Raw genomic sequence first — 23,280 nt, forward strand, 5'->3', positions numbered from 1 at the left:
ATGTTTTAAAAAAGTTTATTTGTCAATACAAACGAATAACTAAATTGAATCGGATGATTTTACCTATAATAACTATTTTTTAATGTTTTGGTAGGGGTTGATATTGGATTACAAGTGTGGTGAAGTTTCACATAAGTTAAACATAAATCTGAGTTTAAGGTTTTGAGTTAAAGTATAATGTTAAATTTTTTTATATGACTGCTGATGACTTATTGACTATGAAGCACGGACACTTCAGTCTCTTGTCGTGTCCGGTGTCCGACATGCGTCCGTGTCAATGTCCGACACCGACACGACACCCGTATTACGTTCTATATTTTGGACATTACAGGTGTTCACGTGTCTGTGTCCGTATTGTGTCCCGTGTCCGTGTTGATGCTTCATAGCTTATTAGTGACAGTTAATAGAGTCATGTATTATATTATAAATTAGAATATACAATTTAGAGTGTGAGATTCTCACTCTCCACTCTCATACACTAATTTTTTTATTAGTTAAAATTGACATATAAATAAGTTAAAAGCAACTTTTTGGATAAGATAAATGATTTTAACTTCTCCAAAAAAATAATTTTGGATAAGCTAAATAATTTTGGACTGAGTGACAAATCACACTTTTAGAAACTTTTTAATCAATTTATTATTTTCAAAAGAAACTTTTTAATCAATTTATTATTTTCAAAAACTAAATTGGCATTGTCTTACACTTTTTTAGAAGAACTAGTCATTTACCCTCTAACAAAATATAAAAAGTTTTAAAAATAAGAAAAATAAATGTGATTGATTTTGGCACCGACGACTCACCTGCGCTGCACACCAATAAATTCGAAGGAAGCATTCCATTTAATCTAAAATACAGCACTCGCATCATGCAGTCATTTGCTGTAATCAAACATTTGGCATTCAGTAGTGTTTGATCGAAGTTTTAAACAACAGTTGCAGTTTCAGTCGTGATCCTTAAGATTGAAGAAAACTTCAATCAAATGAGACTGATGCCACATTTACAGTTGCAAAAATCCTAAAAACTTCAACGTTGCCACTGCAGTTACAATTGCGTTAACTTATCCAGCAACTCCTTCACTAGTTCCATTCCTTTAGAGTTTGGAAACGTGAACCAGATTTCTGTATTAAATCTTTTACCAAACAAGTTGTCTGGTGAAATTCCCCTAGAACTTGGTGCATGCTTGACATTAACAGAGCTCGCGCTGCAGAGAAAACTGTCCGTGGAATTATACCTGTATACCTCTGTTCTTGGGTTCTTTAAGTTCCATTGAAATCCCATACCTCTCTAGCAACAATTTCTCGAGCACAATCCACTGTGAACTAGAAAATCTGACTTCGGTGACAAACTTGTCTTTTAACCATCTGAGTTTCCGACAGGATACAGGAGGTGTCTTTAATAACCTCAGCAATTTCACTCATTGGAAATGAGTATCTCTGTCGGAGTATACCTCAACTGCAGCTCCCTGCATGCTCTAAGTGGCCGTGCAAAGAAACACCAAGGGTCTCTTCGAAAGAGAAAGAAAATCATCCTCGTCGTTGTATTTGAAAGGATTTTCCTCAGTTTCATAATGTTTATCAGCATATGTCCGTTGGAAAAAGCCCAAAGCATTGTCTTCTTGGTCGCTTCTGCAAAATAGGTACTTGCTGCATGAAGCAACCAATAGGTTTTCTATATCCAATTCAGTAGGCACTAGAAGCTTTGGTTAAAGTATACAAAGGATCTCTATTCCATTTTGAAATACTATTTGCTGTAAAGATATTTAATCTTCAAGAACATGGGGGCATCAAAGAGTTTCACGGATGAATGCATAACCCTGGAAGGGATAAAGCATCAGAATCTTCTGAAAATTGTGACTTTATGCTAGGATTGGAGTTGCATGTTCTGCAGAATTCCCCACTCAATGAATGGGCATATATATAAGATGTTACACTGGAGTCACGAGCAATTATACAGAAGCTACCCTGCTATATCATGAAAAATTAGTTGCATTCCCCTGAAGATTCTCATTTGGATAACTCTTGCATCCATTCACCATTACTTGTTTTCTGCAGATTATTGTTGTCTGCACCACTTCAAACCACACGTTAAATGCAACCTGTTTCTGTGGACTTCCACTTTAACCATTCTCTCACGGGATTCGATTTAAGCACAGCGAAAGAAAAGAATAAAATGCTCAAAGTAACCATTTGTGAGTTCACACTTTTGCTGAGCACAGCTTCATTTAAACCCTCTGCAACGGAACTTGCTCATGAATAGTAATATAACAAAACAATTGAAACTCAAATTAAGCTCTTCACCCTTCACTGATATATATAATCAAACCTTATTCGATCTCAATCTCAACAAAACGATATTGAATTTGATTTATGGAGGGAAGTTAGTTTCTAACCGAGGCCAAACTATGATCTATAAACAAGCGTTTCCACTTAGAAGAAAATTGTTCAGCTCATAACTTCTGAAACTTAATTACACCGTCGAAAATCTCCAAATCTGTTCAGGTAACTATAGTTGAAATTGAGAAGCAACATAATCGAAAAGATTGATCCAAAACAAAATCCTAAAAACATTACAATTTCATAGCAGTTCAGGTACATAAACAGAGTTTCCTCGCAGTAACGAGCACGATCGGCGATCCATATGTAATAATAATATACACAATCACAGTTAAAAAAAAAAGGCAAGAAAAAGGAGAAATCACCGAACGAGGCGCGTGGATTGAGAGCGCGTGGTTGTCAGCGCTTGGCGGAGTTGTTGTTGCTATCGTAATCGACGATCTCGGAATCGGTGACGGATCTGGAGTGCTGGACGATGGAGCGGCCAATAGAGTTGATCCAATCCTCCTTCTCCTTCTCGGAATCGGCGATGAAGTACATGGTGTCGGAGCGCGTGGAGAGCTCGAAGGCGTTGGGCTTGTTGAGGATGTCTTCGGCGCCTTTGACTGTGAGACACGTGGCGACGGGGACGACGCCGCGTGGGCGAGACGCGCGCGTGACGGAGGATTCCTTGAACCAGAAGAGCTTGCCTTGCTTGAGGACGAACCAGCGGCGGCGCCAGGTCTTGATGTACTCGCCCTGCTTGGTGAGCCAGCCGGTGCGCTCGGGGTTGGACCAGAACTCGACGCCGTCGTAATCGGTGGCGTTTTCCGTCATGCCGGTCGCCGCGCGCCACAGGCTCGCCATCGGAGCTCGAAGATGAGAGGGCAGAGAGAGAGATAAAGAGAATAGAACACAGCTCAGGAAAACCAAAGAAAAAACCCAACTCACTCACAACATTGCGTTGCTGCACAAGATTTTCTCTCTCTCTCTCTCTCCACTTAAATTACCATTTTGGTCTATGGAAGACCGTATCATTAATCACCAAGGAAAGTCTTAACATTAAGTCATTTAATGGGATCTAAATCTTTGATTAGCAGTTAATGAATTATTTTAAATTTTTTAATACTTACACTTTTTTTATTCTAACCACAAATGAATCTTCCAGATGAAAGGACAAAAAAAAGACTTTATTAACACCAATGAGTCTAATTTTGTTGATAAATATTAATTATTGATAAAATTAATAGATAGTTCCAAATAATAATATGATTAAAAAAATTTAAATCTCTAAAAATATAATGTGCTATCACATTATTAATAAGAAAATTTTAAATAACTTGTTTCATTTACATTCTCAAATTTATTACCATTATGTTTCCTAAACGTGTTAATATTATCCCTTAACTTATGTTTTTTTTAATTTGAGACTAATAAAATTGATGGACAACACTATATGTACACTCTCCATTCCTACATTTCTAGTGCACACTCTATCTCATGGGGTTTTAAGTTTTAACACAGTAACTCCAGAAACAGCGTTCTTTAATTTGAAGAAGTGATCCACTGGCAGTTTTTCTTATCCTAAGATTAATGCAAAGAATAATTTATGTACCAAAACATGAAAAGAATTAAAAACAACACACATAGTGGCAAAAGAATAACAAAGAACTGGCATTGCTTTGTTTAGGAAAAACTACACAGTTTCACCGATATCAACTTGATAAGTCCTAATGCTTCAGAAATATCAATGCGTAGGAACATCTTTTACTGTTTCAATTCTATTGAAGTGCAAGCAAGAAAGTAATGTGAAAATCAATAGAAAGGATCGAGCTTCTGCTTTAATCTGGCCTCAATAATCTTCATCATCCTCTTTTCATATTCCCATGCAATCTGAAGATAATCGTCTCCCCGAGGATTCTCCCTCTCTTTCAACAAGTCAAATATCTGGAGAAAAATAAAACCTAAGTCTTGTTTGTTTCATTGTTTCCATTAACTAAAAACATATCACATGTGAGTTTCCAATTTCTATTAACTAGGCACAGAATAACAAAACGTGACCAAGAACTACAAAAGATAGCAAATTGTAAAATATTATTTTCTTTTAGTTCATCTAAATATAGAAATATTTGTTTAGTGCTTAATTAAAAAAAAACATGTTTCCCCTCAAAATATTAGAAGAGTTTTTGTTTTTTTGAAGAACTGAAAGAGAAGACTATCCTATTTGATTACATTGTCTAAAAGAGATGTGTGATCGAAAAAGAAAAGTTACCGATACAGCAAAATATGATCCAGGTTGAAATCGAAGGTACTGCTTTTCGTTTCTTAAAGTCGAAGCCTCATTCTCCGAAGCCTTGGGATCCCAACTCCAAGGACTAAGAAACGAGGTATCTTTCTGAAGAAACGATGTTAGTCTTGTATAAGACATAGTTTCCCCCATTGCAGCAGCAACTGTGATGGATTGTGTTACCGTTTCCTCCTAGAATCTTGTTTTGCAGTTTCGGGGATTTCGCTTCTTGTTTCTTAATTGGACGCCAATAGTATTTCAATAGTTTGTTATATGGGATAAATTAGTTTTCAACGGATATACTCATAAAATTTACTGCCATTAGTGAATATATTAACTACTCCCTTATAATTACAAATAAAATATTGCATCAATACCCTATAACAATTGTCCTAAAATTGTTATTTTTAATTAAATTAAATGTGTAAAATTAAAATAAATTTAAAAATGTGTGTATGTGTGTGATATTTTATAGTACACATTGATGATTTTTGTTGTATGAATAGTCCACTGACCAGAGAATATTCTTAATGAAGTTTCTCTCAATAATTCTTTCTATATATTCATTAAACTAAAAACTCTTATTAAAAAATTTTAAGTTCCTATTAGGTAAATCAACTCATAAGTTTTTATACAATTTTAAAACTACTTAATATTCAATAAATAAATTCAATTCCGTACAATATACTTTTTTAAAATGCTAGTGGAAGAAAATTAGGTTCATTAGTGCAAGTCCCTGAGAGAAGTTGAGGTGAACTTTTGTGAAACTCAGTTCCAGTAAACTTTACATAAATTGAAGCATGGTTAGCTCCATATAAAAATCCAATATGGCTGAAACTCAGAATAAGAATGGTTGTGCCATTAAAACGTAGGTAAGGGATTCCTCAGTGTGAGAATCGTTTGCCTACCCCGCACAGTGGCAGAAGATTGACCACTTTTCACGCTAATTAACAATATCATCATCTATTTCACTATTATCTAAACAAAGACCATTTTCGATTACACTCACTTCAGAACTAGCATCACTACCATGCAGTTCGGCTACGCTGAGGCCCCAGACCCCTCCAAATATCTAATAGCAAAACCCCTTTAAAAAGGCCATGTGCTTCGTACCAAATTGGCTATCAACCTCAGATACCTCTCTTGTTTGACGTGTTGCAATGTAGTATAGATTGCAAATTGTCACAAAATTTAGCCTCTAATTTACTTCTACCAAAACTATGAAAGGTATTCATCAAGAATTGGTCTAGGGAACTAGGACTAGGAGAGTCTAGTCTAGGACACACCCAACATTCTCCGAAAACACCAAATAAGAAATGCCATAAGGAAACTACAACATAACAATGCAAATTAAAGAACAAGAGAGGATCTTTTGATAACCTTTATACTTAAAGCAGTAATCCTTTTATTAACAAATAATTTAATCAACGCAAGTCACGGAAAGTTGGGAAAACATGCGGGGCCGTGTTGTTAAAGTGTTGTTCTATATTCATTCAATGACTTAAAATCATTAATAATTGATTAATAAATAACCTTAAAAACAATACAAAAAATCTCATTTAAAACAATTAAAATTTAGATAATTTTAATATATAATTTTTTAACATCATAGGAAATTTTATTGAAAGCAATTAAGGTATAGATAATTTTTTAATGAGAGAGAGAAGCATAATATTGAGGTTTAGTCTTAGAACATTATGTATTTCCAAAACTAGGGCTCCGTCGTTGGATATACATGCTCACTAGGTACAACTTCAGCCTTCTTTTTTGTCGGGGGACATTGGCATAAATGGTTATCAAGTCCACACATATTAATCCAAAGGGCTTTTATACATCGTGTTCAGGGTCATCGAAATCCCAGTGCTACAAATTACCAACTACGATTATTCGACAAGGATCATGAAGAAGAAACGTCAATTGTCTGTTGTCATATATGTTGTTCATCTCAAATTAATCCAATATCAATATTTATGTGTCCAAATTTCCTAATCTAACATAAATCAATCAAATTTCCTAATTTAATATTCAGAATATGCAATCGAATAATATAATAAATTTTAAATTTTACTTTATTTAAAATATTAAAATCAATATGATAAAATATATTTTTTCCTTTTTAGTCAATATGCTATGAACTAAAATATATATTTCCTTTTAAGCAAATTCTATTTTAAGAACAAAAAAATCGGATTAAATGATAAATAAATATTAACATCTCTTTTGCGTATATAAATATCTTATATATTTATTATATTCTATCATGGAATAGTTATATTGTAGAAATAGAGAGGAAGAAGGCAAAAAGAAAAGGTTGAAAGATCGTCCGGATGCTTATAAATGAGGCATGCATTTCACTCCTACATGCAGCATATGCAATATTAGAGAAGAGGCTCACAAATGTCGACTTCCTTTACCTTCACTTGTATTACAGTTTTTTTTTCCTTCTTCTTGTCTTTCAACAACTATGCTAAAGGAGATCTCATTCCATCACCTACTTGCAAGCGTACCTCTATTCAAGGTGGTCAATTCAATAAATGTTAAATTAATACAAATGTTTTTTTTTATGATTTCTAATATCATTATCAAACTTTCCATTTAACTTCTAACTCTTACAAGTTTACGAGTTCACTTACTCTTATCGAATTGATCCTTATAGTTAATTCTTTTTTTGGTAGACTCTGAATAAATTCTATAAACTCTAGATAAGCTCGATAAAGTCTTGAGTGAACGAGTTAGCAAGTTAAAAAAATTAAATCAAAATGTAAATCATTTTGAATTGTTTTTTTTTCTCTTTAGTGTAATTCTCACATTTAATAACATCAAACATTTATTCTCTAATAACATCAAATTCTCGATGAGATTACTAAACTTATTTATTTAAGTATTATGAAATTTATGATTTATTATTTTACTTTATTATATTATTGAGATGCTTAATTGATATATTATTTATAAATATTTTATTATTATTTTTATATAAAATCAACTCGAGTCTACAAATACACAAAGTTGAATTTACAAAACAGTCGTGAATATATGTAAATTCTAAAATTTAATAACCTTCATTTCTAACTACAATTAAACTTCAGGGGTCAATAGAAAAGCATCATTGGAGTTGGTGCATATAGATGGACCATGTTCCCATATAAAGCGTGACAATGTTGATAATGAGAACAATTTTACGAGGGACTATGAAAGGGTGAAGTACATTCAATCCCGAATTTCTAAGAATAATAGTTTCAATGATTTGGATTCATTTACTACCATACCAACTAACCCAGGTCCTCCACTTTCGACTTTGAATTACATTATTGATATTCGTCTTGGGACGCCGGAGAAAACCTTGCAAATGGTATTTGATACGGGCAGTCATCTCACATGGACCCAATGTTATCAATGCAAGTCATGCTATAAACAAGCCAATGCAAGATTTAATCCATTAAATTCTTCAACATATGAGGCTTCAGATTGCTTAGATGATACATGCGAAGAACTCATAAGCAGTGGACAAGGTAAACAATCTTCAATTTAAAAACACGTTATTTCAAAACAACGAGTAAGCTTAATTGATTTTTTTATTTCTTTTTCATGCAGGTCTGAGTTGTAGTAAGAATGTACATCTATGCCACTACCGTATCTATTATGGTGACAGATCCTCTAGCAGGGGCTTCTTTGGCAAGGATCGTCTCGCCCTATACAGCAACCTCTACCCTACCAAGCCCGGCATCACTGATGAATTCTACTTCGGTTGCGGCATATTGATGAAGGGAAATTTTGGTCGCACTGCAGGCATTTTTGGCCTTGGCCGCGGAGAGCTCTCCTTTATGTCTCAGACTTCGTCACAGTACATGGAAACCTTCTCCTACTGCATCCCCAACATTGATAACGTGGGCTACATCACCTTTGGCCCTGACCCTGATGCTGACCGCGACGAGAGAATCCAATACACCCCTTTAGTCAACCCTCAAGCTGGCCTATCACATTACGCTCTCAACATCACTGGCATCGCCATCGATGGTGATATACTCATGGGCCTTGACTTCAACCAAATCGACCACGGCGGCTTCATCATCGACTCCGGCTGCGTCCTCACCCGCTTACCCCCCTCCATCTATGCCAAGCTCCGCTCAGTGTATCAACAACGTATGTCCTATTATCCCTCCGCGCCCAAGTACATTCCATTTGATACGTGTTATGATCTTAGTGGATTTCATTATCCGATTCCTGAAATGTCATTCGTGTTTCCCGGTGTCACAGTGGACCTTCCGCGGGAAGCCACTTTCCATGAGATCAAACCAAAGCAATATTGTTTGGCATTTATGCCCAATGAATATGATAGTCAAACTAGCATATTTGGGAACCTCCAACAAAAGACCCTTGAGATTGTGCATGATAACCTGGGTAATAAAGTAGGATTTCGTCCTAATGGTTGTGGTTGAATTGAGCTTGATTAAAGGTGTACATGTAAAAGTTGTTGAAAAAATTGGAAACATCTTGTTCTCGAATAATAAAACATGTTACTTATTATGTTTTTTTTTTTTTTAGTTTCAGATTGGAAGATAACCGACCTTCGTGATCTCGTACTATCTTTAGTGGGTATCGTCCACATTTATCACATCCGAGCTCGGCACTTCTACTAATAGAGGGGGAGACACTAGAGAAAAATGAGTAACATTTTATCCCTATTAGAGTCCTCACTCACACAGTGACTTAGCATCAAAATTTGTTTTTAAGTACTCACCCCACCACAGGAAAAGAAACTCATACACAAAGAGATACACATTATTTGCTTTCATCAACAAAATATCATTGTTTCAAATTAAATTTTGCAAGCATTTTTTAACTTTATTAATAAACTAACTTTTAGTTTTAACTAGTATTTTAGTTTGTTATTACAGAAGATAAACATTTTTATATAACTATAATTATAATACAAATATTTTCAAATATATAAATTATAAATTTATATTTAATTATGATAAATAATGTAAATTGTATATAAGGTTATGTTTGATTTAAAATGAATAGACAATTAAAAAAATTGTATGTGTATGTGTAAAGATAGACGACGAATAATGATTTGAAAGATATATTTTGTCTAATGATACAAGATGCATGTGAAAATGCACTTTCAAATAAAATTAGGATTAATAATTTTTTATTAATTTTTAATAATTAATGGTTTTATTTAATTTATAACTAACTTATAATCTATCAAGAGAAATAAAATCATGAATTTGAGAAATTAAGGAACTAAAATTATAATTTAACCTAATTTTTTTATATATTCATTAAACTAAAAATTCTTATTAAAATTTTTAAAGGTCTTATTAAGTAAATCAACTTATAAGTTTTTATACAATTTTAAAACTACTTAATATTCATTAAATAAATTCAATTCCGTACAATATACTTTTTTAAAATGCTAGTGGATGAAAAGTAGGTTCATTAATGCAAGTCCCTGAGAGAAGTAGAGGTGAACTTTTGTGAAATGAGCAGGTCGACTCGAGGCTAAAATTACATGTCACCCAGATATTTAAAAAAAAAAAAAAAAAAAAGGTGTGCTAAAAAGTGTCAACTCACATGTTGCTAGCATTTCTCAAAAATACAATGCCACACCATTTCTACAGTTTTCGTGTGAAATAACACCACTTAAAAAAAAAAAAAAGGAGTATTACAATTTCAGCAAATAGCTTATCTATCTAAAATTACAAATACCATCCCCCAAGGTTATATCAGTTCTAGTAAACTTTACATAAATTGAAGCATGGTTAGCTCCATATAAAAATCCAATATGGCTGAAACTCATAATAAGAATGGTTGTGCCATTAAAACGTAGGTAAGGGATTCTTCAGTGTGAGAATCGTTTACCTACCCTGCACAGTGGCAGAAGATTGACCACTTCTCACGCTAACAATATCATCATCTATTTCACTATTATCTATACAAAGACCATTTTCGTTTACACTCACCTCAGAACTAGCATTACTGCCAGAAGCATGAGGAGAGCCGGAGATACTAGCAGTTCGGCTACGCTGAGGCCCGGACCTCACACTATACATTGAAGATGCAGGAATTTTTGTCATCAACGATGGCCGTAAATTGCCTGGAGCCCTTCGCCTTATATCCTGTTCAAAGAGAAAGGAAAATTTATTCGGATGAAAAAATATAATGTAATCAGTTCTAATTAATTCGATTATTGATAAAAAACCATGAAATGAGATGAAGGCTCTAAATGAGAAACTCTCAAATGGCTAAATAACCTCAAAACATTATGCATCCAGAAAGTTTATCCTCAACTGGTAAAACAAATGCAGAAAATGTGCAGAAGATGCATACCATATGCCTAATAGCCATATCCAAGGATTTCTTCGAGAGTGATCTTCCGAAGCCTGAGCTATCTGGAGATGAAGATGACTTGCCAGAAAGATTATGGAAAGAGTTCTTGTCATCCATCCTTGGTGGAGCTAATTTTCGCATATTTATTACCCTCTCAACCATTTTGGTGCCCATTACAACAGGACTCACATTGTCATTTGCCTTGGAATACGCACGATTAACTGCTGGCATAGAGCTTCCAGTTGAACGAGAAATGCCGTTGTTGGAACATCCTCTTGAAGGAGAGCATGATTGCCGCCTTGGTCTACCACTAGAAGTAGGCTCGACAGATGAGGACCGTGGATTAGATGCTCCAGGCCTCCCCCTAGTTGTTGACAGTGGCCTTTCTGGAAGCGATGTCCTCAAATTGGGTGGAGCATCAAGTGAAAAGCCAGGCATTTCAGATGGCTTCCATGATCTTGATTTCACAGTTGGTGAAGTGCCACGGGATGGTACTGGCTGCCTTGACATCACAGGAGCTGACTTGGAGACTGAAGAAGTCTTAACTGAAGGAGAAGATACAGTGGGTACATTAGATGGTGTTGACGGTTGCCGAGCTGGGGTTGATGCCCTTGTTGTAGGTCTGGATGCAGGTAAGGTAGGCTTGGCTGTTGGTGTTGAAGATCTTGCAGTAGATCTTGACAATGGTGTAGAGGATCTAGATGTAATTGTGGTTTTAGCTGCAGATACTGTAGTAGTTTTAGTGACAGAAACTGCAGTCTTAGGAGCAGAAACCATGGGCTTGGCTGAGGAACCCGAGGTCTGGGTGGAAGCTACGGTCGTCCTCGTTGAAGCTGTGGTTGTCCGAGAAGTAGGTGTTGAAGGTCTGGATGATTTTGAAACAGTGGTAGGTGTTGAAGGTCTGGATGATTTTGAAACAGTGGTAGGTGTTGAAGGTCTACACGATTTTGAAACTGTGGTAGCTGTTGAAGGTCTAGATGATTTTGAAACTGTGGTCAATGTAGATCGTCGAGCAGGAGTTGCAGATCGTGACCCAATATTCCCTGATGATGAGTGCCTCCTAGTTATACCACCTGAAGAGGTCAACCCAGGGGAGGAGGCTGATTGTTTAGATACTAAGTTGCTCCTTCCACTATGTTCTGACAGATTTCCTGATGATGAGGGCCTCCTAATTCCACCACCTGAAGAGGTCCACCCAGGGGAGGAGGCTGGTTGTTTAATTACTGAGTTGCTCCTTCCAGTAAGTTCTGACAGATTCCCAGCTGATGAGGGCCTCCTAATTCCACCACCTGAAGAGGTCAACCCAGGGGAGGAGGCTGGTTGTTTAGATACTAAGTTGCTCCTTCCAGCATGTTCTGACGGAGAATTAGCAAACTACAACCACAAGAAAACAAATACATAAAAAATTATTTTATGATCATTAGCATGAAAGAAATACAACATCATACTATTATGAACCATATGTTAAGCACCAATCATGCATTAGGAGTTTGAAGCTAACAAATAGATACAGAGCATCATCACTTTTATGATTTTATCACTATAAATTATTAAAAAAAAAAACCTCAACTAATATTATCAATTTACTCAGTGAAAGCTACAAATCTCAGCACATAGTTTTTGTTTTAATAAAAGAAATTTATGGAGACAGAAAGGGGGATAAGGAATCCTCCTAAACAAGGAACAAAACAGAAAACAAACAAGGAAAAAGAAAATCCAAGTAACAGAGCTCCCCAACCCCTCCACATATCTAATAGCGAAACCCCTTTAAAAAGACCATGTGCTCCGTACCAAATAGACTATGAAGTTCAACTCTCTTGTTTGAAGTGTTGCAATGTAGTATAGATTGCAAATTGCCACAAAATTTAGCCTCTTTACTTCTAACAAAACTATGAAAGTTATTCATCAAGAATTGGTCTAGGAAACTAGGACAAGGAGAGTCTAGGACACACCCAACATTCACCGAAACACCAAATAAGGAATGCCATAAAGAAACTACAACAGAACAAGAGAGGGTCTTTTAATAACTTTTATACTTAAAGCAGTGATCCTTTTATTAACAAATAATTTAGCTACTTGTAATAAGGCATCCGTAACTGAAATTATGCAATAACTCAACCAATTCCTCAACTGCTTAAGTTCATAATGCATAACAAATTATAATGATATTGGTAACAAATGGACTTTCATCAAAACCAGGAGTTTACAAGGAGATGTAAAATTTCATTAATGAATGAAAACCAGATGCAAAAGACATCTGCCAATTACCATAAAATGATAAAATAATTGACATAATCCAAAACATTCAATGAAATTGCTTACTCTAGCTTTTAATGGTGTGGGACGGACAGTTGGAGCCCCAAGCTGACTCATAACAGTTTTTGATGTTTCCATCTCCAAAGAAGGAAAAAGGGGAGTCCCAGGTGGGGTTAGAAGCCTGAAAAGAATAAACATGCTAAGCCCCAATTTGAACAATAATCATTCTGCTCAGGTTGCTAAAGATACCATGCTATGTTTAATAATGAAAAGCTATGTCTGGATATTAGTGTTTGACTGTTTGTTAATTCGTTTCTCATTAGTTCATGCTTCATACACACAGCATCTATGCAAGAACTTGGTTAAAGTCGGTGATTTCAGGAAAAGATGCATAATAAGAATGAGATTAATAACAAAAATGACAATAGGGATAATTATATAGAAAATTAGTTGTTAGGTTGAATATATTGCCAAATTTATTACGAGGCATTATGGATTTGTGCTGATTGCTTAATGCAGATGGACCTGTGATTTCTAACAATTTGGCTTTTTTAAGCCAGGGAATAAGAGGAACTAGCCACCAGGCTTCAGTTTTACAATAAATCTAATAGTCATCATCTTTTAGACTTCTGGTAATGGAAAAAATAGCATGACACTTTATGAACTTTGTCAATATCATAATGATGATATTAAAACCAGGGAAAAATCTCCTCTGAAGTGAGCTCGTTTGTAAGGCACAAAGGCTATCCGCTTTTAAATTCTAGGACCTGTTTATTTGTGTTTCTTTTTTAAAAAGTGCATTTTAATTTTAAAAATGCATAAGTTTTAAAAAAGAAAACCAATGACAAAGAGTGCTACCAAGTACCTACACGCACCCATGAAACAATAAGGAATAACGGAAACATCCATTTTCAATTGTTGAATTTAACTTCATAATAATATATTGAGGCAAATGACCAGATGTCTCTTAATTTCCTTTTTTTTTCCTCTTTATCATGTGAGGTCAGGGAACAATGTCAAAATACCCAAGTAATTCACGTTGTGTTTCTGATGCTCTCATCAAATTTTACCAAATGTTTGTCTAGATTTTGGTAAGGGAGAGACTGAATTAACAAATGTTTGTGTGAAAACACAATCAAGTAGGGGCACTTAGTCCGCCATAAAATTGCAATTATAATCTCATCTGTCCAACTCAACTCATTCTAGACAGTTCTCCCGGCATTTTCATATGTTTTTTCAAAAATCTAACTCAATTGTCCATTTCTTATTAGTAATTGCAAATGACAGTGATTGCTTCAAAGTTGAAGTGATATTATTATAATCGCTTCATGTGTGGGATTTGGATTTTAGAGCAGCTCAATTGCTCCACAAATTTGAGCTAATATCAAGTGCAAAATGTTAACTTATTCTTTCCACAAGAATATACTCTCCGGGAACCACATTCTACAATATTTTATCCAACAAAAAGAACGAAGAGAAAAACAACTCAAAAACTCCATCATCGCACTGAACTAATTACAATAAAAATGAAGGCTAAGCATTAAAAAAAAAAGTTAGAAAGGTAAACAGAATATACCAGTCATAGTCATTCTTATCATTCTCCGAATTGAGAAAATCATCAGCGCCGGTCTTCCTCGCCTGCGCCGGCGCAGCGGACGGAACGTTAAACAAGGTAGAATTCCCCGGATTTGAGCCTGCAGCACAAAAACACATAACAACACACGTCACGCCGTGCAAACGACACAACCATTCCGCAGTTCTTCGCGCTAAAATTAACAAAACTGACATCACACACAAAAAAAAATGTTCATACCTAACGGTGCTGCAGCGTCGAAATCCTCTGCGGCGCGGCGCAGGAGATCGTTGCGCTCCTTCTCGCGGTTCCGCATTTCAAGGAACAAGGCGAGTTCGTCGTCCCTGTCCATGACGCGCGGAGAGGAGGACCTGAGAGTCCCCAATTGGTGCTGCCTCTGCTTGAAGGCGTCTTGCATTTGCGATTCCGGCGCTCTGAAGCTCCGATTCATGGCAACGAACGAACGATTAGGGATCAGCGATGATGAAGAAGAAGAAGAAGAAGAAGAAGAAGAAGAAAAGTCCCAAACGATGAGAAGAAGAACCTAACTCAGCTCCCTCGTTTCACATCTACAACCGCGCACCAACCGAATGCACCCTCGTGAACCAAAAATAGAAAATAAATTCAAATCAAAAGAAAAAAAAAGGCTAAATTAAATAAAGCGGCATTTGGTTCGAAACAGTTGCGGAAAAAACAAAGTGGAATGAGAAGGTATGGAGAATGTTGGAGAGAGTGAGAGTGAAGAGAAAAAGGGAGTGGCATTGAGAGGTAATAAAAGGCAAGTTTGAAGATGGAGGGAGAGAAGAGAAGAGAAGACATGCCGTGAAGATGGTGCTGTTTTTAATTTCTATCACTTAAAGCCTACGTTACATGGTTGATGGATTGGATAGTTGGGTGGGTAATCACCGTAATGCCCTCTTTTTTTATATGCAAAAATAAAAAATCTGTGTTTCTCGTTTTTGAATCTTTTGCAAACGGTGGTGACTTCACAACTGTGCACTCATGATTCATGCAACCCCCCACACCCGAAAGCAGTTCCTCAATTCTTGCTTTTTCTGCCGTGAATAATCCTCTTCCGTGTTACTTTCCTCGTATGGCTTCTCATATGGGATAAGTAACAGGAGACAAAATTATAGTTATTTTTAAAATATACTAGTATTAATTCAAATATAGTTATTTCTTAATGTAGTATTAACTAAAAACTAAACATAAAAACTTTTATAAAAAAAAAGAACTAAACATAGAAGACAAACTAAGCACCCCCAAATAATTTGAAGTTGCTTATTAGCGTATAAATTTAATGCGGACGTCATATAAGATGCTCATTCCATTCTCACTTCCAAAACGAACAAAATGTCGGGATATAACTATAATTATAGATGTTATCATGAAATCTTGCTGTGCTAAACAGTTTGTGAGTCACAAGATTAGTTTGTCTTTGAACTAAACTCATCATCTTCCTTCACCGATCTCATAATTTTTTTAAAATAAAAAAAAAACAAACTCATCCTAAAGTTTCTAATAGTTGAAAAGAAATGCATGCAGCTGAATAGGATTGTATGAAAATCTACCTTCCTTGTAGTTAACGCCTTCATTTGGTAACTTTTTTATTTTTTTTATTCATAAAAAAAGTTAAAAACAAGGGACAAAAAACGTACAAAGAAAAGCATTGCTATTTTAAAGGACTAAGGAGTTTGTATTCGGTCTACCAAGAGAGAAAGAGTGCATAATTAAATAAATGATGTGAGAAATTTAGGCAGAATTAAATAAATGACTTGAGAAATTTAGGCGCTAAGTTAGTATTTAGTCAAAGCCAGCCATGCCAACCTTCGAAATTATAAAGAGCAGTTTTAGCGGGAATAACTTATCAACCATGGACCATTGCAAATGAGATTGTGTCATTATAGTAGTTAATTTGGATAAGAAAAATACAAGCAATAATTACGTGTTTAAGCAACTAGTGCTTATCTTCAATTGCACAATTAATGATGCTCTAATAGATATCATAATTTGGTTGATTTGGCACTCTCGTTACTCGTCCAATTATGGCATTATCCAAGAGAAAAAGAATACAGGAAAACATTGCTTTATACTGATAACACCCTTATCCATCCAGATTCCATTTGAAAAGAACTCGGAATAGAGAATAACCGCAAAATGAGGCAAAGAGTGGTTTGATGATTTGCAATTAGAGATACACTATTATTCATTGTCGATTGATAAAATTGATTTGAAGGTAAAAAAAAAATTATGGATTCAATTTTCTTCACTAACAAAAAAAAATTAATAATTAATTAACATTTATCGATTAAAAAAAACACTCTTACACATCACATACACGATGGACATCAATTATCCTTTGTATAGAAAACTTCTCATAAAAACTTAACATAACAAGATCATTTTGATAAATCACAACATAAAATCTATGAATCACATTCATAAGTTTAACCAAACATCTTCAATTTTTAATTTGAAGATTTACAGAGCAATGATATTTATACATTTCACTCTCTCATAACTCACTTCTACTCCTTTTAAAAAGAGGGGGGAAGATAGAATTTCCTTCTTTAAAAAAAATAAAATTGTTTTTTTTTCAAAAAACAGTCTAGACAAATACATTTAAATAAAAAAAAAACTTATTTTATCTAGGTTAAATTACAATTTAGATCTCTCAATAATTTCAAATTCACAATTTATGTCCTATCTTTTTCCCGCAACTTTAGTCTCGTTAATTTAAAAAATCTATGATTTTGATTCAATATTTAATTGTGCATACATTTATTTTATATTTTAATTAACTAAATTATTTTTTATAATATCTTAAGTGAATATGATAAGTCTAGGATTCAATTGGACAAAAATATAAGAAAGAAAATATCCAAAATTGAAAAATAAATCAAAATTGTGAATTTTTTAAAATAAGAACCAAAATCACAGAAAAAAAAATAAGAAAATCAAAATCGTAAATTAACAATTATAAAAAGAGCAAAATTGCAATTTAACCTTGTATTTAAAAAAGCACTTTAAAAAAAAACAACTTAAATAAACGGGCCCCTCTATCATTTTCTCACTCTACTTTATCTTTTTATATCTCTCCTCCCTCTACCCCAATCCACTTCAAAATGGGGTGGTATATGATTTAGACAAGTCCAAATAAATTCTTTAGAAAAGCTTCCAAATACCCCATAAGTGCTTGAGTTTGACACCAAAAGCCAACTCCTAGCAAATGGTAAATGCAAATGAAGATCAATAATACAACTAGATAAACAGCATTGATTAGAATAGTTTTTTTTACATCAGAATTAACAAACAAATGTATTTCAATTGTCTTTTGGGCAAAAAGCTAATGTTGCTAAATTGCCCTAATAAGATCAACATTCATTGAACAACAGAAGAAGGGGGATTAAGGAATGTACAATTGAATTGTCAATGGCAGATGACTAAGCATCATCTGCATCACTTCCACCAACATGTGCTTCATGGCTGACCCAATAATTATTATTATTATTGCCATCAGGACCTGACACCTTGTACCTGGCCAAAAGTAAAAAAAACACGTTTAATTCACCATATACTTGTCTCTTTAAATAACTTCACATTATATTAACAATGTTTTCTCACACAACATTTCTACTGACCGTTCAAGTACAGATTTTCCTTCCTTGTACTTCTGGCTTTTTTCATGAGCAGTCTCCTGAAAGAAGCCAATATGGTAACTGCTTAATTCTATTATACAAACAGAAAAAATCATACTCTTGAAGCACTGTAACAAATCTTACATATCTCCAACCCACAATTGATCCACAGCCCACACAGAAAATGTCAGCCACAGTATGCATCCCAGTGAGCATCTGTCTGTCCTCATTTACTCCAACAGTAACATTCACGCTGTAAAAGAATAAAATATTAACTGCATCCATGAACAGAACCAACTGTAAAGCATAACGTGGCTAGAGCATTAGACATCCAGAGGCAAGAAGCCATGGCATGAATAGCAAACAAAACTCTTCTCCGTGATACTTTGGTTACAAGATACACAATCCACAATCACCTAAATGTCAGATGATAAGAGTGACACCAATTATGCATTGTTCTTGTTATGTAGCTATGACGACTGATGCACATATGATTTCTATTGCCAAGTCATAAATACAAGCATGAGAGGATTCATGATGGACATGCATAAAACAAGGACTATAATATATATCAGCAAAAATGTTCTTGGATGAATAAAATGTCATTAGTTTCTTTTAATTTTATTTTTGTCTCATTTTTAGAGAATACAAGGGGCATACAACTATGTTCCTAAGTTTTATCTCACTGATAGTCCAGATACAATCATACAAATACCGGAAGAGAACAATTATGTTAATTTTTGTTTTAGTAATCACATAATGATAGGGTTCTAAAATCAAGGATAACTTACACCTTACTGAAGAGATAAGCTCTCCCATGTCTGCTGTGGAAAGACTGAAAAAAACAACACAAGAAAAAATGGTAGTCAGAATATATATTTTATTAAAGGTCAATCAAGAATTGTCAGGTGACTTGATTCCAATTTAAAATCACCACAAAAGCATCACAAAAAGAAAAGGACTAAATTTTGGAAAAGCTTAACAGTTAACACTTTCAATATATAAATCTTATTGGAAAGATGAGATCCCCATTTGGCCATCTGTAGCCTAGATAAGAAGCACTTAGCAATCAATCCAAATGGACTTCCATCAGGCACCACTCATAACAGAATTAAAAGAAGCATCTGTGCAACCAAAACATGTGAATATACAACAGTGAGCCAAAGCCAAAAGGCAACAAGTTCCTACACATGAATATGCAAAATGAAGACAATGGCAAAACTGATACTTTAGTCAATTGAAATACTACTTAACACAACCAATTTTCTCTAAACCAAGATAATAGAGTGGGTTCAAACTCTATGTAAGAGGAGCAACAATGCCATTCGTGGGCACTTGTCAGTTGTCACTTATACTTTATCAGCACATCTTATGTTCACAAAAGTATGAAGAATCAAAATCTGAATAGCTTGGCTTTTCAGGGATCTCTAGCTATACAACAGTGGTTAGCCATTAATGTAGAGGACATATTTCTCCTCTGTGCATACAGACAACCAGAGAACTATCTACTTTCTCCCTCTTTTCTTCAGCAAAGTAAATATCTAAGAACATGCAGCAATGAGTTCCTTATTCAGAATTAAACCAGCCAAGAAAATTAACCTCCCAAAGCACTTCTGTCCTTTCGTCATTACAAATTATAAACAAAAAAACAGAACAAAGAAATGACCCAACAAATATCTTCATGATTTACAAATTCTTAGCAATTCAGTCCATTTACAAAAAGAAATGGTAGACAAGACTGCAATTTCAGTCAAGGATTAAATTAAACTGTAGATTGCTTGGTCAAGGAGACTCTAAGACCACATCAATGACCAACTCTCCTAATAAGGCTCATAAACTAAAACTCATTAGTGGTTTTGTATCTATCATATAGGAAGCAATAAGCATTTTCAAAGCTTTAAAAGCAATTAGCAGATTATTTTACCACCAGCAAGCAATCTTATAATAACTATAATGAATTTGCACTTTCAAAATTTTGTGGACAGGCTATTCAAACCCACATTAGTGCACAAACTCATCATCTAACAGATAAATTAAGTAAAACCCAGAACGAAGTAAAAAAAAAAAAGCGTTGAGTGAAAAAAGTAGGTGAAGGGAAGAAAGCAAAAAGGCTTACCTTGGAAACGATGTCTTCATAGAGAGCAAGGTGGGTGCGGCAGTGTTTGCAGCTATAGATCTGCCCCTCCAGATGGGTCACAAACAGCCTCCCCATACCTCAATTCGGAGAATTCTACACTGAAGAAGATCAAAGAGGTAAAAGGGTCAAAGCGAAAACTCGATAAACGACCTGGTCAAACCGAAATCACGCAAAGGTCAAATTAAAGCGGTGAAGATGATATTTTATTAGACTTGCGTGAATCGAGGAAGAAGAAGAAGAAGAAAGGAATCGTTGAAAATAACCATACCTAAGAAAAAGGTTTGATTTGGTGCGGAAGGGAAGAGTACGCAAGAAATGTGGAGATAGAGAGAAGCAATCAATCATCGCTTTTTCTGCCAAAGGAGAACCCAACGAGACGTGTTCTTTCTAATTATTTCTTTATTATTATGTCTTATTTTCATTTATTTTTATTTCAATAATAATATTATTTTCGATCCTTTATATAATAAAAAAACAAGTTAGATTATAAATACAACTAGAGGTTTATTAAGTATAAAAAGCTAATACATTATTACTATATTTTAATTAATTTCAATAATAAAACATTTTTTATTTTATCGTCCATTGTTAATGCAAGGTTGCTTTGCTTGCTTAACTAAACTACTTACAACAAAAATTTATTTCACGTTTTTCCACTTTTTGATTAAATGTCACTGGATTATATTAAATTTTTTTAAGATTATTAAACTTTTTAACGTGAATATCCCAAAACAAAAGAAAAAAGTCTCAAGCTACCACTACCACCCATTGGGAATTATTACGACTCATTGAGTATCTTGTATCATTAAACGTTTAACTAAAAAGTAAAACAAAAAACATTGTCTTGTTAAAAATTACATAATTATATTAAAAATATAAAAAAATATATAATACTGACTTTTTACAATAAACTAGCGAAAGGTCCGTGCCGATGCACATATTCAAACTCCTATATGACTATTGAAAAGTTAGAATAATTAATGTTAAATTGCATGTAAATAATAAAGTATGATTTTAAGGTAACGTGTTAGTATTATATATTGTTTGATATTGTTTGAAATAAAAGAAATGATGCAGAAAAAAATATATGAGAAAAAATATAAGTCATGAAACAATAAAGAGACAGAAAAAAAGATATGAGAAAAAATGTAAGTCAATGAAATAAGTTTATAATTAATCAAAACAAATCATAAACTGTTCAATCAAAATTAAAAAGAAATTGAAAATTTGTTTGATACCCAAAAGTATTGAACTTACAATATTAATAAAAATATGAGAAGAAGGCACATGAAAGAATATTTGGGATGTACATGACTACAAGTAGTGTCAGCTCGTGTCTTCAAATTATTGACTGCATTTTTTCTTTCTTCTTTTTGATTGAATCCCCTCCGTCATAAATTAAAGAAAGCAATGCACACACAAAAATTACAGAGCATAAATCTTTTATCCACGTCTAATCTACAATTAAAATTCATAGACATTACATATGCTAACCGAAATCTTATAACATTAATAAAAATATGAGAAGAAGACACATGAAAGAACCTTTGGGATGCATATGACTACAATCAGATATTAGTAGTGTCATCCGTGCCTTCAAATTGTTGACTGCATTTTTTTTTCTTCTTTTTGATCGAATCCCCTCCACCATAAATTAAAGAAAGCAATACACACACAAAAATTACATAGCATAAACCTTTCGTCCACGTTTAATCTACAATTAAAATTCATAGAACATTACATATGGTAACCGAAATCTTACAATATTAATAAAAATATGAGAAGACGCATGAAAGAACCTTTGAGATGCATATGACTATAATTAGATATTAGTAGTGTCAGTCCGTACCTTTAAATTGTTGACTGTATTTTTTTTCCTTCTTTTTGATTGAATCTCGTCCACCATAAATTAAAGAAAGCAATGCACACACAAAAATTACAGAACATAAACCTTTCGTCCACGTTTAATCTACAGTTAAAATTCCTAAAACATTACTGATGGTAACTGAAATCTTACAACATTAGTAAAAATATGAGAAGAAGATACATGAAAGAACCTTTGGGATGCACATAATTACAATCAGATATTAGTAGTGTCAGTCCGTGTCTTCAAATTGTTGATTGCATTTTTTTTCCTTCTTTTTGATTGAATCCCCTCCATCATAAATTAAAGAAAACAATACACACAAAAATTACAGAGTATAAACCTTTCGTCCATGTTTAATCTATAATTAAAATTAATAAAACATTACAGATGGTAACTGGACTATTTATCTTTTTTATGACTATTTATCTTTTTTAAATTATTTCTTTTAGTTATTTATTTTATTTGAATGTTTCAAAATCATTCATCTTTAAAAGATTCATATTGGTAACTCATTTTATTTAAAGTATTTAAAATAATCATTTAATTATTTGAATATATTTAAAATGATCTTTAATTAAAGTGTTATTCAAAATATAAAATTAAATATATTTAAATAATTGAAAGATTATTTTAAATTTCAAAAATAAAATAAGATATCAAAATCAATTTTTGAAAAGATGATAAATTATTTAAAAACTTTTAAATAAGATGAGGTCAATTTCTAAACTGAATCTGAAGGTATCCAAATAAAGTAAAGAACATAGTTTAATGTTTTTTCACTTGTCAGTATACGTCGAACAAAAACTCTTACCCACAATTGATTCTAAATTTGAAGAGGAAAAACGGTTAGAAATAGATAGAATGAGAG

General features: G+C 33.8%; 4 protein-coding genes across 9 annotated transcripts; 1 reads left to right on the plus strand and 3 right to left on the minus strand.

Moving 5' to 3' along the window:
- Positions 1-2,542: 2,542 nt before the first annotated feature.
- LOC100779324 (pleckstrin homology domain-containing protein 1) lies at positions 2,543-3,382 on the minus strand. Its single transcript, XM_003519341.5, has one exon. It carries the CDS (start codon positions 3,180-3,182, stop codon positions 2,736-2,738), a length of 447 nt encoding a protein of 148 aa, XP_003519389.1. The 5' UTR covers positions 3,183-3,382; the 3' UTR covers positions 2,543-2,735.
- Positions 3,383-5,429: 2,047 nt separating this feature from the next.
- Positions 5,430-9,041, plus strand: LOC102662911 (aspartyl protease AED1). Its single transcript, XM_006576039.1, has 3 exons — positions 5,430-5,454; positions 7,692-8,114; positions 8,197-9,041. Exons 1-3 carry the CDS (start codon positions 5,430-5,432, stop codon positions 9,039-9,041), a joined length of 1,293 nt encoding a protein of 430 aa, XP_006576102.1.
- A 1,123-nt stretch (positions 9,042-10,164) lies between these two features.
- LOC100779859 (mucin-17) lies at positions 10,165-15,841 on the minus strand. Of its 2 annotated transcripts, XM_006575473.4 has the most exons (6): positions 15,320-15,841; positions 15,011-15,204; positions 14,774-14,891; positions 13,264-13,378; positions 10,942-12,315; positions 10,165-10,730 (listed from the first exon to the last, which is right to left on the minus strand). In XM_006575473.4, exons 2-6 carry the CDS (start codon positions 15,186-15,188, stop codon positions 10,470-10,472), a joined length of 2,046 nt encoding a protein of 681 aa, XP_006575536.1. In that variant the 5' UTR covers positions 15,189-15,204; positions 15,320-15,841; the 3' UTR covers positions 10,165-10,469. The 2 variants fall into 2 exon arrangements, with proteins under 2 accessions (XP_006575536.1, XP_006575535.1); XM_006575472.4 differs by having other exon boundaries at positions 15,011-15,841.
- A 1,914-nt stretch (positions 15,842-17,755) lies between these two features.
- LOC100780394 (protein yippee-like) lies at positions 17,756-20,947 on the minus strand. Of its 5 annotated transcripts, none has more exons than XM_041008967.1 (7): positions 20,814-20,947; positions 20,525-20,643; positions 19,200-19,243; positions 18,553-18,661; positions 18,412-18,467; positions 18,190-18,307; positions 17,756-17,992 (listed from the first exon to the last, which is right to left on the minus strand). In XM_041008967.1, exons 2-6 carry the CDS (start codon positions 20,618-20,620, stop codon positions 18,214-18,216), a joined length of 399 nt encoding a protein of 132 aa, XP_040864901.1. In that variant the 5' UTR covers positions 20,621-20,643; positions 20,814-20,947; the 3' UTR covers positions 17,756-17,992; positions 18,190-18,213. The 5 variants fall into 5 exon arrangements, with proteins under 5 accessions (XP_040864901.1, XP_040864900.1, XP_003519391.1 ...); XM_041008966.1 differs by having other exon boundaries at positions 17,768-17,992; positions 20,525-20,695; positions 20,814-20,928; XM_003519343.4 differs by lacking the exon at positions 17,756-17,992 and having other exon boundaries at positions 18,027-18,307.
- Positions 20,948-23,280: the final 2,333 nt, after the last annotated feature.

The sequence above is a fragment of the Glycine max genome, chromosome 2, assembly GCF_000004515.6.
Source record: "Glycine max cultivar Williams 82 chromosome 2, Glycine_max_v4.0, whole genome shotgun sequence".
NCBI classification, from domain to species: domain Eukaryota; kingdom Viridiplantae; phylum Streptophyta; class Magnoliopsida; order Fabales; family Fabaceae; genus Glycine; species Glycine max.